General features: G+C 53.2%; 1 protein-coding gene across 1 annotated transcript; it reads right to left on the bottom strand.

Annotated features, from left to right (window-relative positions):
* Positions 1-4,967: 4,967 nt before the first annotated feature.
* Positions 4,968-6,603, bottom strand: LOC306816445 (serine/threonine-protein kinase pim-3-like). The gene is made up of 3 exons (XM_079332889.1): positions 6,177-6,603; positions 5,601-5,777; positions 4,968-5,322 (listed from the first exon to the last, which is right to left on the bottom strand). The coding sequence occupies exons 1-3, from the start codon at positions 6,505-6,507 to the stop codon at positions 5,219-5,221; spliced, it is 612 nt and encodes a 203-aa protein (XP_079189015.1). The 5' UTR covers positions 6,508-6,603; the 3' UTR covers positions 4,968-5,218.
* Between the last annotated feature and the right edge of the window lie 6,474 nt (positions 6,604-13,077).

Below are 13,077 nucleotides of genomic sequence, written 5' to 3'. Positions count from 1 at the left end.
CCGAGGGGCCAGGGCGTGGCGAGCGCAGCGCGGCGGGACTGTCCCGCAGCCCCGGCTCAGCCGGCACAGCTCCCGGGCCCTGCCGGCACAGCTGCCTTGCCCCAGGACAGCCCCTGTGCCGGCCGGGGCAGCTGCGCCGAGCAGCCCCAGCACGGGCAGGGCCGCTCCTGCCCCTGTGCCGGGCACTGCCCACGGCCACAGCCCACGGCACCCTCACCCCACCCTGCCCCACCGGCCCTGGGCCCTCACCAGCCTCTGTGCCAGCAGCAGCTCCTGCTCACTGCTCTTGCTCGGGGCCTTTGGCTTCTCCCTGCTGGCTCCTGTCATTCCTCCTGCTGTCTTCAATGTCTCACTGCATCTGTGGCAAAAACGGAGCCTCAGGAATTGGTTCCATGCCTGGCAGAGCTGCAGTCCCGGACCCCTCTGTGCTCCCTGCTGGCCCCTCCATCCCCTCAGTCCCGCCAGGCTCTCGGCAAACCCCGAGTCCCCTTCAGTTCCTTCAGATCCTCGCAGTCCTCTGATGAGCTTCCTTGGAAGCTCTGCTGGTTCCTGGCACAGCTGGTATTCAAGCAGCAGCTCTGCATGGGAATATTCACCCTCCATGAGGCACTCTGAGGTTAGGGCAGTGGGAATTGAGCAGGGAATTTGGGGCTATGGGATCATTTATGGGAGGTAGCAAAGCTGACAGTGAACCCCAAATCTGGGCACCACACAGAGAACAATCTTTGTGCTGCCCTGTCAGCTCAAGGCCCTGGGCTGGGAAGTTTTGGGAGTCAAACGTATGGAATTATACAAATCCCTGACTCTGGGCTGTAATCACCCAGAGAGATAATCCAAGTCCCAAACAATTCTTCCACAATCCACTCTGATGGAAATTACTCTGTGCCTTCCTGGAGCTCTGACTTTGCTTTTCCTACCAGCTCCTGAGCAGTCTCCAGGCCACCACAAGGGCTTTAAAATCCAGATAAACCCCAAATCCCACACAGTGACTAATCCAAGTGAAGAACTGCATTGTTGTCATTAAAAGCTCAAAACTCTGTTAGAAATTCTATGACAACAATGTAATGGAGTCCCATGAACTTCACTCATGCTCCTGGATTCATTTTTATGTCTTTTTAATCCCTCATTTGGCAGCTTGTAAAACTTATCCTGGAATTCAGAGGTCAAGCAGGGTTGGCTTTGGATTGACCTTCACCTCTGATCCCACTTTGTGCAAACACAACTCGTGCCAGGGTGAGTGAACTCATCACCTCAGCTTTTCCCTACAAAATATCCCTTCCTGATTTCCCTGCAGATGAGCTCAGATCCACTCCTCACCTCCCCTGGTCATCCAAGCGTCCATTCTGTTCCCCACAGTGACCCCAGGGAGGTCCCTTTGCCTTTCTCCTGCCCCTCTCCAGCCCGAGGCCGCTCCTCTGCTCACTCTCTCCGGCCTCATCCCGCACGGAGCCTCTCCTCTTTTCCTTGCTGGCTGCTGCCAAGGAAGGAGGACACAGAGAGTCCCCAGTGCTGAGCCCTCCCTGATACCCCTGGAGAGCCCTGGCTGCGCTCCCCAGGGGCCTTGGCTTTCCCAGGGAAATTGTCTGCTGGGCTCCCTTCAGTTACCTCAGCAATCCCCTCAAAAATGCCACCTCACTGCCCTTGACATCCCCTCACATTTTCCTACACAAACATCTCTTGTGTCCCCTCTAAACTACCCTGGGGTTTCAGCTAACTGAATGACATGACCCATGCCCACTGCTCATCATTCACCCAACCCAAATTAAGAGCAAATATTATTTCTAATTCCCAAATGAGAAGAACATGAACTCACAGCCATTCAGGACTGATAATCACTGAGGGAAGTCTGACATAGTATTAATAAGTAACCTTTCCTGGAAGCAATTATCACCCCAGTCCTCTAGCCTTGGCAACTTTTTGCAGTGAATGGACCCAAGTTCCAAGTTTCTGTCACCTTTTGTTAGAAGGATACTGGACAGTAAATCATAAAATAGAATTTCAAAATTGCATGAAGTGTAACAGGCCCAGACCAAACGCAGCCACCCCCACCACTGCTCTACACCAATTTTGGGAGAAATAGTGATAGAGTTTAAAATACTTTCTCCCTCCATGCTATTCAGTCCTTTACTGCACATCCCAGAGAGGATTACTCCACCTTTTGTTCCAGACAGCGCCTCTCTCTCCAGCACAAATCCCACTGGTCACAGACAGAGCAGACCTAAGGCAATGGTTCCAGCAGCTGCTGCAATTCCGAGCTCTCTGTTCCCTGGATTGCTCATCCAAGCACTCGTGGCAATCTCACCTCAGCCCAGATTCTGTGTCCTCAGAGGGAAATGCAGCCTGATGGGACACGGCTCTGGCACCCCATTTCCTCTTGTTCCTGCTGACCTGGAAAGACACAGGTAAAGGTAGTCCCTCAGACCTTGCATCCCTGAACACCTGGAGAGCTGGAGTTTCACCCAGATCCCAGATTCCCTAGGCAGCTACTCCCAGCAGGGAGGAAAAGAGGAACCCTGCATCCCTCTGGCTTAGCCCACAGCATGGGCAGGACCAGGAGCCCTCCAGCACAGATCCCTGGTGCTGAAGCCTCTTGGCTTTGGCTGCTCAAACACCACAGCTTTTGGCAAAGGTGGGATGTAAGGATTGTTTCCTGTGCTGAAAGAGAGGAGGAAAAGACAATGAAGTCCACTGCAGAAGTCAAAGGATCCCAGCTTTCACACTTGTGCTCTGATTGTCACTATGGGGTTTTATCCATGACAGGTGACACCAATTCAGAGTGCCCTTTTCCAGCATGTTTATTCCTAACTATTCCAGACATTAAAAGAATGCAGGACATTGGCACACCAAGGCTAAGAGCAGGGGAAGCACGGGAGGTGTGGGGGGAGAGCTAGAGGAGTGAAGGAACAGGCATTTTCTTGTTTTGATGGATCAGTGCTGGGAACTTGGCAAACAAGTGGTGCTGCATGCATCAAGGACATAATGCCTATGGTTTGGTTGTTTTCCTTTGCTCATAACCCTTGGCTTCATCCCCTCTCCAGAGGAGCAGAGAATTCCTCCAGGCTAAGGGTGAGTCTGGTCCCACTCCAGGGATGTGTCCAGTAAAGAAGGAGAGTTGCTTAGAGGAACTGACCACAAAAATCAAAAGCAACAAACACTGAAATGAACTCCATTGAGCTGCAATACCAACTATTCACAGAGGCAGGGGCACGAGGTGCATGCAAGACCAAGAAGTACCACTGCACTTGTTTTTTCTGCTTCCCTGTATTTTAGTTCTGCTTCACTTCACAGCTGCTATTCTGCCAAGATCAGTTCCATTTTCAGAAGCCTGTGTCATGCGTAGTCAAGGCTGGAAATCCTCACTTAGGATTTCCACATCACATCTTGATTTGCCAGGAAGCCTGTGCACACAAGATACCCGTTTCTGTGATAGCTCAGTCAGAAATCATGTAACCCAGCAACTTGCTCCTCACTACACCCCTTGGAAATAAATTAAAAAGCCACAGAAAACAACAACCTCACAACAACCCACAAAAGACATAGTTTACTGCAGCTTCATCTTAATATTCTTTCCAGTGAAGGGGAGAAAGGAGGAAAGCTGTTCTAGTTCTGCACCAAGCAGTTTGAAACAGCCAACATTGCCCTCACCTGCAGCTTCCTTCCTTCAGCCTTGCCCTGACTTGTGAGGGGCCAGAGGCACCACACAACCCAAAAGTATCAGCACTCACACCCACTGCTAGTAGAGACACCTTCATGGTCCATCTTTGGCCAAACAAACCCCAGGATGGTTTTGCTTTCCTGGCAGAATTGGCCAATTTCATTCCCTGTTGGAGTCAGTGGGTCAGGGGTTTCTCTGAATTCCTCAGAGAGAAATCAGAATGCAGGGACTGAATGAAATCCTGTGAATGAATGTATTAAGCCACTTGAATTGAATATATTGAGCCACTCACACATAAGTTTTAGGATAAGTATGTGAGTCCGTAAGTAAGTTTTAGTATGGGCTCTAGTGCTTTTAGCAAGTGAAAGGTTTCAAATGCCAAAGTTGCAGTGCGAGTTCTAGTGAAGGTTGAAAAAACATACTGATGTTTTCAGTTGAGGCTCCAGGACCATGGTTGTAGTGAGTATATAGACATACTAGAGCTATAGTAAGAATATGGTTTGCATTTTTTGGATAGAAGAAGATAGGTCGTATGCATAGTTTATATGTAACAGAGGGTGTTAAGAAACTAGAATTCTAATAGGTTAAAAAGGGGTGGTGCGAGTTTGTGTCGTACCTTGTTGGGAAAATTCTGTATAAGAGTTGGTATTGAGAAGAGTTGGAGCTTTTTAGCCATCTGTCACTGCAATTTGTCAATTCCTTTTGCCATTCCTTCTGCCATTGCATTTCTGCTCAACCTTTGAGACTGATGTGATATGTAATAAGATGTGCTTTGTAATAAATAATCTTTTTAGCAACTATAAGCTGCTTTGATCAGTTAAGATAGCTTGACAAAGTTGGACCAAGAGCTCCAGAGGTTAATAATCTCACGCTCCTTGTCAGAGGTGTGAAGCTGGATGGATTTGCTGTGGCTGTGCCGGGATGGCCGCAATCCCCACTTGGCTCAGGGCGCCTGGGGCGCGGGCGAGGCCTGGCTCTGGGGGCTGAGCTGGGGAGTGCCGGGCTGGTGGGGGAACACAGTGAGGAGGCTCTCTGGGGAGGAAGAAGGCTCTGCCGTGAGCCACCAGGCCAGGCCTAGGTTTGCCTGCTGCCCATTGGAGAGAGAGAAAGAGGAAGAGTCCATCAGGGTTTAAATGATCCTTTGGTGCTTCTGGTTCTGGTGCCAGCTTGGCTAGCAGAGCAAGGTCTGTGCCCCTGCCAGCCGCTGGCTGTGGCAATGCAGCCAGAGCCCTCCCTGGTTTCACTTCAGGAGAGCCCAGGTGGCCTTTGCTTCAGCTTGAAAGGGCAGCTCTTGTTTCACTGTTGCATTTCTTGGTTTGTTCAAGCCCCTCCTGGCCCTCCAGTGCTGGAAGACACAAAGTTGCCATGCTGAAGGAAAGGCAGGGAAAGCTTGAAGAAGGCTGAAGGGAGCACTGAGATTTCCCCTTTTCCCAAGAGCTTTCTTCAGCTGAAGCTGCTGGCAAGGACCAGACTTGACAGCCCGCAATGGGTTTGTGCTTGTTTTATTTTTGGGGTCCTGCTTGGGACGTGGTATGCAGGTGCTGCACAGGCTGCGGCGAAGCATCAAAAATGCCAGCCCAGCACCCAAGGGTGCCGCAAGATCTGCTCCAGCTCTGGCCTGTCTGCAGGGGGCTTGGACAAGCAGCAGCAGATCAGATGTTCGCACTCTGGGGAGAGAAGGCAGAAAGCGCCGGTCACGGGCAGAAGGCTCCTGCCCGGCCGCTGCCCCTGGCGCCCCAGGAGCCGAGCCACTCTGCCCCGTGCGGCACAGCGGCGCGGCGGGACACGGCCACCCCCTCAGCCACGCGTGCCGCGCCCAGCCCGTCGGCACGGGCCGCCTCCTGCGGCCGGCCCTGGAGGGCACGTGGCCGTCCCGCCCCGCCGCGCTGGGGGCTGCTGAGCGCCGCCATCCGCCACAGCTGCCTTCTTGAGGCTGGATACCGACCTGGAGAGACCTGGCGCCTGGAGACGAGCTGCCCCGACGCGATGGCGCGGTCGTCCCCGAAGGAGAGGCTCCCGCAGACCGTTTTGTACAGCAGCACCCCCAGGGACCAGACGGTCGCCCAATGGCCGTGGTAGCAGCCAAGGGGGATCCACTCGGGTGGGCTGTACACGCGTGTTCCTGAGGGAGACAGGCGGCGCTGTCCGGGCTCAGGCTGCTGCCTTGCAGGGCCTGGCACACAGCCGGCCTCCTGGCTGAGGCAGGGGCTGCGCCGGCGGGTCCCACTTCCCCCGGAGGGCACCATGTCCCCCAGGCAACTGGCCAAAGGCAAGGAGCCCTTGTGCAAGGCAAAGGAGGCCGGCAGAGAAGCCCACGGCCTTGCCGGCCAGGCAGGCCGAGAGGCCGGGGCCCGGCTTATGCAGCCCCCTCTCTGCCGGCAGGGCCGGCTGCCCTTTGGCACGGGGCAGATGCCGTGCCCCAGGAGCCGGCAGCCGGCTGAAGGCTGCAGCCCACGGCCCAGGAGGGAATGGGGCCGTGCAGTGCCCGGCACTGGGAGCAGGGCCCGGGCTGGGGGCTCACCGGCAAATCGTGTGAAGGCGCGCTCCTGGAGGAAGGTGCTGCGACTGAAGTCGATGAGCTCCAGCTCGCCGCTCTCCGGCCCCACGAGGAGGTTCTCCGGCTCAATGTCCCGGTGCAGGACGCCGCAGGCGGTGCAGTGCCACACGGCCTCCAGCACCTGGCAGAAAAGCCAGCGCGCCACCTCCTCGCACAGGAACTCCTGCTCCAGCAGCAACTGCAGGAGATCCCGAGATGCCTCCGGGCGCTCCATGACCAGCAGGAAGCTGTCAGGCAGCTCTAACCAGTCGAGGAGCTGGATGATGTAGGGGCAGCCAGAGCCCACCTTCTCCATGAGCACGATCTCCAGAGGAACACGGGTGCCGTCGGGCTGTGAGGAGGAGACAATGCCTCCAGCAGGCCTGATGCTGCCCTGTGGCTGCTGCGCTGGCTCCTGCCTGGGATGCCTCGGTGTCCTCCCCACCATGGGCAGCCTCCCTGGTGCTTGGGCTTCGTGCCAAGCCCCAGGGGATGCTTGGCAGGTGGCCCCTGCCCAGCCCCAGCCCGGTGTCTGGTATTGCCAGGCCTGCCATGCTTTGGCTCTGGCTCTGAGCCCATGCCCACCATCCCCCCGCCAATCCCCGCCAGCCACTGCCGGGCTCTCGGCTGTATCCCAGCCCTCCCCGGCCCGCCCTGTCCCGCTGGTCCTGCTCATGCACCAGCTCGTCCCACTGCTGGATGCTCTCCTGGGCCACGTGTTTGATGGCCACCTTCAAGCCATGGAGAGAGGAGGGCTGAGCTCAAGCCATGTGCCTCCCAGTACCTGCCCTATCCGTGGGGTTGTCTTTGTCTGGGACTGGGTTGCACTTGGTGGGTGATGCAGAATATGGAGAAAGAAGATGTGTATTTCAAGATGACCTTGTTTTGGGGTGAATTGCTCAAGACACTGTGCTTGTATCCATATCTGCATGTATGTATGTATATATTTTAAAAGTTTAAGTTTGAGGTAATGTGTTGGCATGGGAAGAAATTCAAGGTGGAACATGTTGTGGGTTTGGGAGGGCTTTTTTGGTGAATTATCTCCCATTTGTTACCTGAAAAGGGGGATGTGGAGAGGAGAGGGCAGTTGAGAGCAGTGGGGAATCAATGATGGGCAGTTGAGTTACAAAAGAATTGGCCAGTGACCCTCCCACTTCATTGGAAGCTTCCAGGGAGGGAGAGCGGGATTGGGCACTGGCTTGATGAGGGAAGAACCAGCTGGCTATGCTAGGAGCAGGACACTTTGGGCAGGTTTTGGTGTTGGACCCAGCACTGCTTCAGAATTCTCCTTGCCACCCATGGGTGAGCCCATTGCTTGCGGCAGCTGCTGGTTGACAGGGACTTTTCAACACTCCCATTGCCAAGAAGACCCTCACCATCTGTGTCGGTGCTTCAGGGGAAACCGGACCACTCCACTTATTCTCTTTCTCTCTGGAGAGAGGGAGCCCCAGCTGCTGTTTGACTGGAACCTCAGCAAAGCTGCCACACCAGGATACTGCACCAGACAGGTGAGAACCAGGAAAACCAAAGCCCCATGTTCTCTGTCCCCGAGGGTGCCGTTAGCCCCAGGGCTGGCTCAGGGCTGGAAAGGCGGCCCCTGAAGCTGCCTGAGCCAACAGCGCCCCCTGGAGCCACGGCAGAGCTGCTGCAGCCACTCTGCCCCGACAGGAGCCTGCAGCGCCCTCTGCCGGCTGTGGCCAGAACTACAGCAACGGGAGAAACTGCTGGATGGGTGGGACGTGGGACTGCTTTGGGGGGTTGTTGCCCTTGTTTTGGTTGTTTATTCTCCCTTGTTGCGTGTATATATATATATATATATATATTCCAGTAAAGAAATATTATTTCTTTTCCCATATCTTTTCCTGGAAGCCCCGAAATTTCAAGTTAGAACAATTTGGATGGAGGGAGCTTTCCATTCCAGGAAGATTCCCAGCCTTCATGGCAGACATGTGTCTTTCAAACTAGTGTGAAAGCTAAGACAGAGAGTACTGTGGATTTAATTAGCATATGCACTTTGATAACCAAGTTGCCTTGGCAAGAGCAAAAAGAGCTTTGAAGATTACAAGAAGATTGGATCAAGACTGGTAACAGGAAAGATGATTTAACTAAGTAGAAGTGTAAAGTTTGTCTGTGTGATGTTTAACTCAATGAATGTAATAAAAAATTACTAGCCTTCCTAAAAATGGTATATAAGCATATGTAGCTCACAGTTAATTGAGATTCTGATCATAAGTCAGTAGTCCCTGTCTCTCTCTCTCTCTCAATCATCAATAAACCAGGACAATCTGTCATCATTAACGGAAAAATTGACCTTGGAGGTAAAGGAACTCAAAGAAGCACAGTTTCAGCCCTTGCCTAGGAATTGTTCCTGATCCTCACAAAGCAGGGGCTTCTGTTGTTTGAAGAATAGTCTTTGAAGGATCTCTGCACACCAGCTTTTACCTCCCTCAGAGGGCCTCTTCCCACAGTATGTCACACCAGACTGGCACAGTTCCTATGCAGCTGATATCCATCGTCACCAACAACAGGACCACTTTAACCACCACTAGGGAGAGGGAGCATGGATCATTACATTTTCCCCACATAAGATATGAAACAGAAATCCCTGCTGTGAATCCTACCAACTCTTTCTCAATATGTACATAGAAGCAAAGATGCCTTGCACAAAATCTGCCTTCTTGGATCCCTGGTGAACAATGGCACAAAGTCCAGCAGTGTGCCCTGGAGGACAATGCTAAGACCAGTCCTTTCTGATCCTTTTAGTAACTGAGTGATGGGGCAGAGTCTACCCTCCCACAAAATAAGGAGGAGTGGCTGATCTGTCAGAGAGAAATGCTGCCATCCACAGGGATGACATTTTAACAATGGTGACAATTCAATACCAAGTGCTGAGTCCTGTCCTTGGGAGGGAGCAACCACCAGTATCTGGTGCAACAGGCACCAGTATCTGCTGGGGGCCAGCCAGCTGGAAAACAAAAATTTGGCAGGGTCCTGCTGGACACCAGGATGCCCATGGGCTGGCAATGTGCTCCTGAAGCAATGCAGAACAGCATCCTGGGCTGCACTGGGAGCTGTGTCACAGCCCAGGGAGGGAGGGGATCCTTCCCCTCTGCCCCACACCAGTGAGGCCGGCCCTGGAGTGCTGGGCCCAGAGCTGGGCTGCCCAGTATAGGAGACAGGGACAGACTGGACAGAGTCTAGAGTGAGGCCAGGAAGGTGATGGAGGGACTGGAGCATCTCTGCCATGAGGAGAGCCTGAGAGAGCTGGGACTGTCCAGCCTGGAGCAGAGCAGGCTCAGGGCAACACATTCCTGGGCAAAAATACCCGGGTGGGGGGCTGCAGAGGGGACGGGACCAGGGACAGCCCCAGGGACCACAGGCACAAAGTGAAACACAGGAGGGGCCCTGTGAGCTCAAGACACACTTCTGCACTGGGAGGGTGGCTGAGCAGTGGGGCAGTGCCCAGGGAGGTGGTGGAGTCTCCATGGCTGGAGAGACTCAAAAGCCTCATGGACACATCCTGGACAGCTGGCTGGGCATCCTGGCAGCTGGGGGGCCCTGGTGGAGCAGGGGCTGGGCAAGGTGACCTCCTGAGGTGCCTCCAGCCTCACCCTGTCATTCTGTGACTCCGTGAAAAAAAAAGGTCGCAGTTTCCTAAGGACAAATGAAAAAGCTCCACACATGGCAGGCTTCTCCTGCCATCACCAAAATGGTTCATGTCATGTGTCTCCCTTCTGGAGATTCCTCCCTGGTGTGAGGATGCCCCTTCAAGGTCACTCCTTGAAACTGAGAGAAATGTTTGCCCATGGACATTGGTTTGGGTGAGTAGCATCAATCTTTCATTAAGAATTGGTCTGGATAGAATTGCTTCAGTGGTGTTTGAAATATAATGCACTATACCAGAAGTTATAGTTCTCTGTACCGAGTAGTAAGTAATTCTGACAAAGATCTTTAAGTTTAATTGTGATCATAATAAACACTTTATTTGTCTATAAATATATCCCTCATCCTAAGGAACACAGCTCTATAAAGGTTCAACTACACCTATACTATCCTATAAACATTTGATTAACACCTATCCTATCCTATCCTATCCTATCCTATCCTATCCTATCCTATCCTATCCTATCCTATCCTATCCTATCCTATCCTATCCTATCCTATCCTATCCTATCCTATCCCATCCTATCCCATCCCATCCCATCCCATCCCATCCCATCCCATCCCATCCCATCCCATCCCATCCCATCCCATCCCATCCCATCCCATCCCATCCCATCCCATCCCATCCCATCCCATCCCATCCCATCCCTATCCCATCCCATCCCATCCCATCCCATCCCATCCCATCCCATCCTCCCATCCCCCATCCCATCCCATCATCCATCCCTACCCATCCTCCATCCTATCCTATCCATCTATCCCATCCAATAACTATTGATTAACACCTATACTATCCTATACTATTGCTTAAGTCTAAGACAGTATTCCACTGCTCGCTGGCTCCTCTCTGTGAAGTTTAGGAAGCAAGGGGTCCTTCTGCTCCTTGTGACTCAGTGGGACTGTCTCCAGCCTGCTCCCTGTGCAGATCTCCAGGTTGTCCTGTCAGGCCCAGGCCAGCTGTGACTGCAGCAGGGACACCTGGAAGAGGCACAAGGCCCAGCTCAGACAAGCCCACGCTGGCAGCAGCATCTGCAGCCCCACGGTACCGGCTGTTGGGGCACACACAGCCTCCAACTCCAGCCCTCACCACACTCTGCCCTTGGGGAAGGAAAGGAACAGGCTCCCAGACTGCCCCTAAGAGCTCAGATGGTCAAAAGTCCAGTTCATGGCAGAAAAACCCTCCCATGTACATCCCTCAGCAACCACAGCTCTATTAGAGAGAGTTCTGGCAGCAATTAGGAACCCTACACTGATTTCAAAAGCACACATTTGGGGCACTGACCCATTTCTCCACACGCTGTGCATCTGCAGGAGAGAGCTACTGGAGGACTCCTCTCTGTCAGAAGTAGATGAACTTTCCTGGGCAGACTCGCGGAGAGGCAATGAAAAGTAGTCTGGGGGGGAACACTCTCCTAAAACTTCTGATTCTTCTCCCTTCAGGTTCCACCTGCACATTTGACAAGAGAGAGGGCCACAGAAACCTGTCAGCAAAAGTGGAGCAATAGGACCTCTGGACATCAAGGCAAGGAGATCTCTATTCAGACACCCTGAATTGCACCAGACAACACTGGGGCACAAAGCTCTCGCTGGCAGCTGTGCAAGAGAGGCCAGTGTGTGTCCGAGGCCAGGGAGCCAGGGAGGGAGGCACTGGAGTGAAGGTGCCTTTGTGAAAGCCATGGGCTGCCACAACAGAGAGAACAAACAAAAGGCTGAGCCCACAGCTGGGACAGGGAGAGGCAAGGAAACAAGCAGAGAACTCCCAAGCACTGCCTGGGCTAACGTGCCCTGCTCTGGAGGAGCCTGGGGCTCTGCACAGGCCCTGAAAGCCCATTTTACCTCGTCAGTCCTCCTGGGCTCAGTGGTTGCTTCACACTTCTCTGTCTTGACTTCTGCTGATGTTGCAGCCACATTGTGCACACATGCCATGGCCTCCCTGGAGTGCTCTGACAGCTGCTCCCCTTCTGCTCCAGCAGCCTGCTGGGTATTCAGAGAGGAGATGATTCCCTTAGTTCAAACACCACACAAGATGTCCTTCAGAAATCTTGACACTGGGAAGCATCCTCAAAGCACCAGCACTGCAGCTACAGTTCAGCCCTTGCTACAAAACTCTGCTCAGTTTACTTCATCACCCTGCTCACCTGCTCCATTCTGCTGCACATAGAATCCAAACCCTCAACTGTTTCCTACCCTTGCCTGGGCACAGGAGAAGCAGCTCCCCATGCCCAGCTTTTGGCCTGAAGCTGATTTGAACAGCAAGCTCCTCCACAGCCAGCCCAGGGTCAATGAGCAAACTCTCCCTCTCCCAGACTTCAGAGCATTCCACACGGGAGCAGGGAGACAATGTGGGCAACCAGCCCAGGGGCAGAACAGAGCCTTCAAGCACTGCTGAAGCCCTGAAACTCCTCCAACTCCTCTTTCCAGACACCAGGCACTTGTATTCCAGAAAAGCCTGAGGGCTTTGCAGAGGCAGTCAAAGACAATTTTACCTGCTCGCCAGTTCTCCTGGCCTCAGTGCTCCATTCAGGCCTCTCTGTCTTCTCCTTTTCTGATGATGCAACCGGTTGCTCAGATTCCAGGTTGGCATCTGACATAATGAACAGCTGCTCAATTTCTGCTTTAAAAGCCGGCTGGGGATACAGAGAGGAGATGATTGCCTTATTTCAAACACCACACAAGCTGTACCTCAGAAATCTCCATCACTGGAAGCATCCTCCAAGTTCCAGCAGTGCAGCTGCTGTTCAGACTTCCCGGTACAAAACTCTGCTCAGTTTAGTTCATCACTTTGCTCACCTGCTCCATTCCTTCTCACACCTAATTCAAATCCCCACGTGTTGCCTCCCCTTGCCTGGGCACAGGAGAAGCAGCTCCCCATGCCCAGCTTTTGGCCAGGAGATGATTTGAACACCGAGCTCCAGAGCTGTATTAGTCATTCCAGGTGTGCCAGGAGACAATCTGGCAGTCAATGCTCTCTGAATAGAGCCAGGCACACAGACAAGGCTGCCTGCTGCAGCCCAGGATGCTTTGCCCAAGCAGGCCTGGACCTGACAGGGATAGGAGCTCCCAATTCTTTATGGGAAGCATCACTGGAAAAATTCAGGGATGCTGCAGTGGACTGAAGGCAATGCCAGAACGTACCTCATACAAGTCTTTCCCTTCACGAATGTCCAAATGTTTCTTCAAAGACCCTTTGGACATTTCACTCTTGTTCAGTGCAGCCCTCAGG

The sequence above is a fragment of the Erithacus rubecula genome (genome assembly GCF_903797595.1).
Source record: "Erithacus rubecula genome assembly, contig: scaffold_593_arrow_ctg1, whole genome shotgun sequence".
Classification (NCBI taxonomy): domain Eukaryota; kingdom Metazoa; phylum Chordata; class Aves; order Passeriformes; family Muscicapidae; genus Erithacus; species Erithacus rubecula.
The sequence above is the reverse complement of the archived record's forward strand: the minus strand, read 5'-3'. Positions and strand labels throughout refer to the sequence as shown.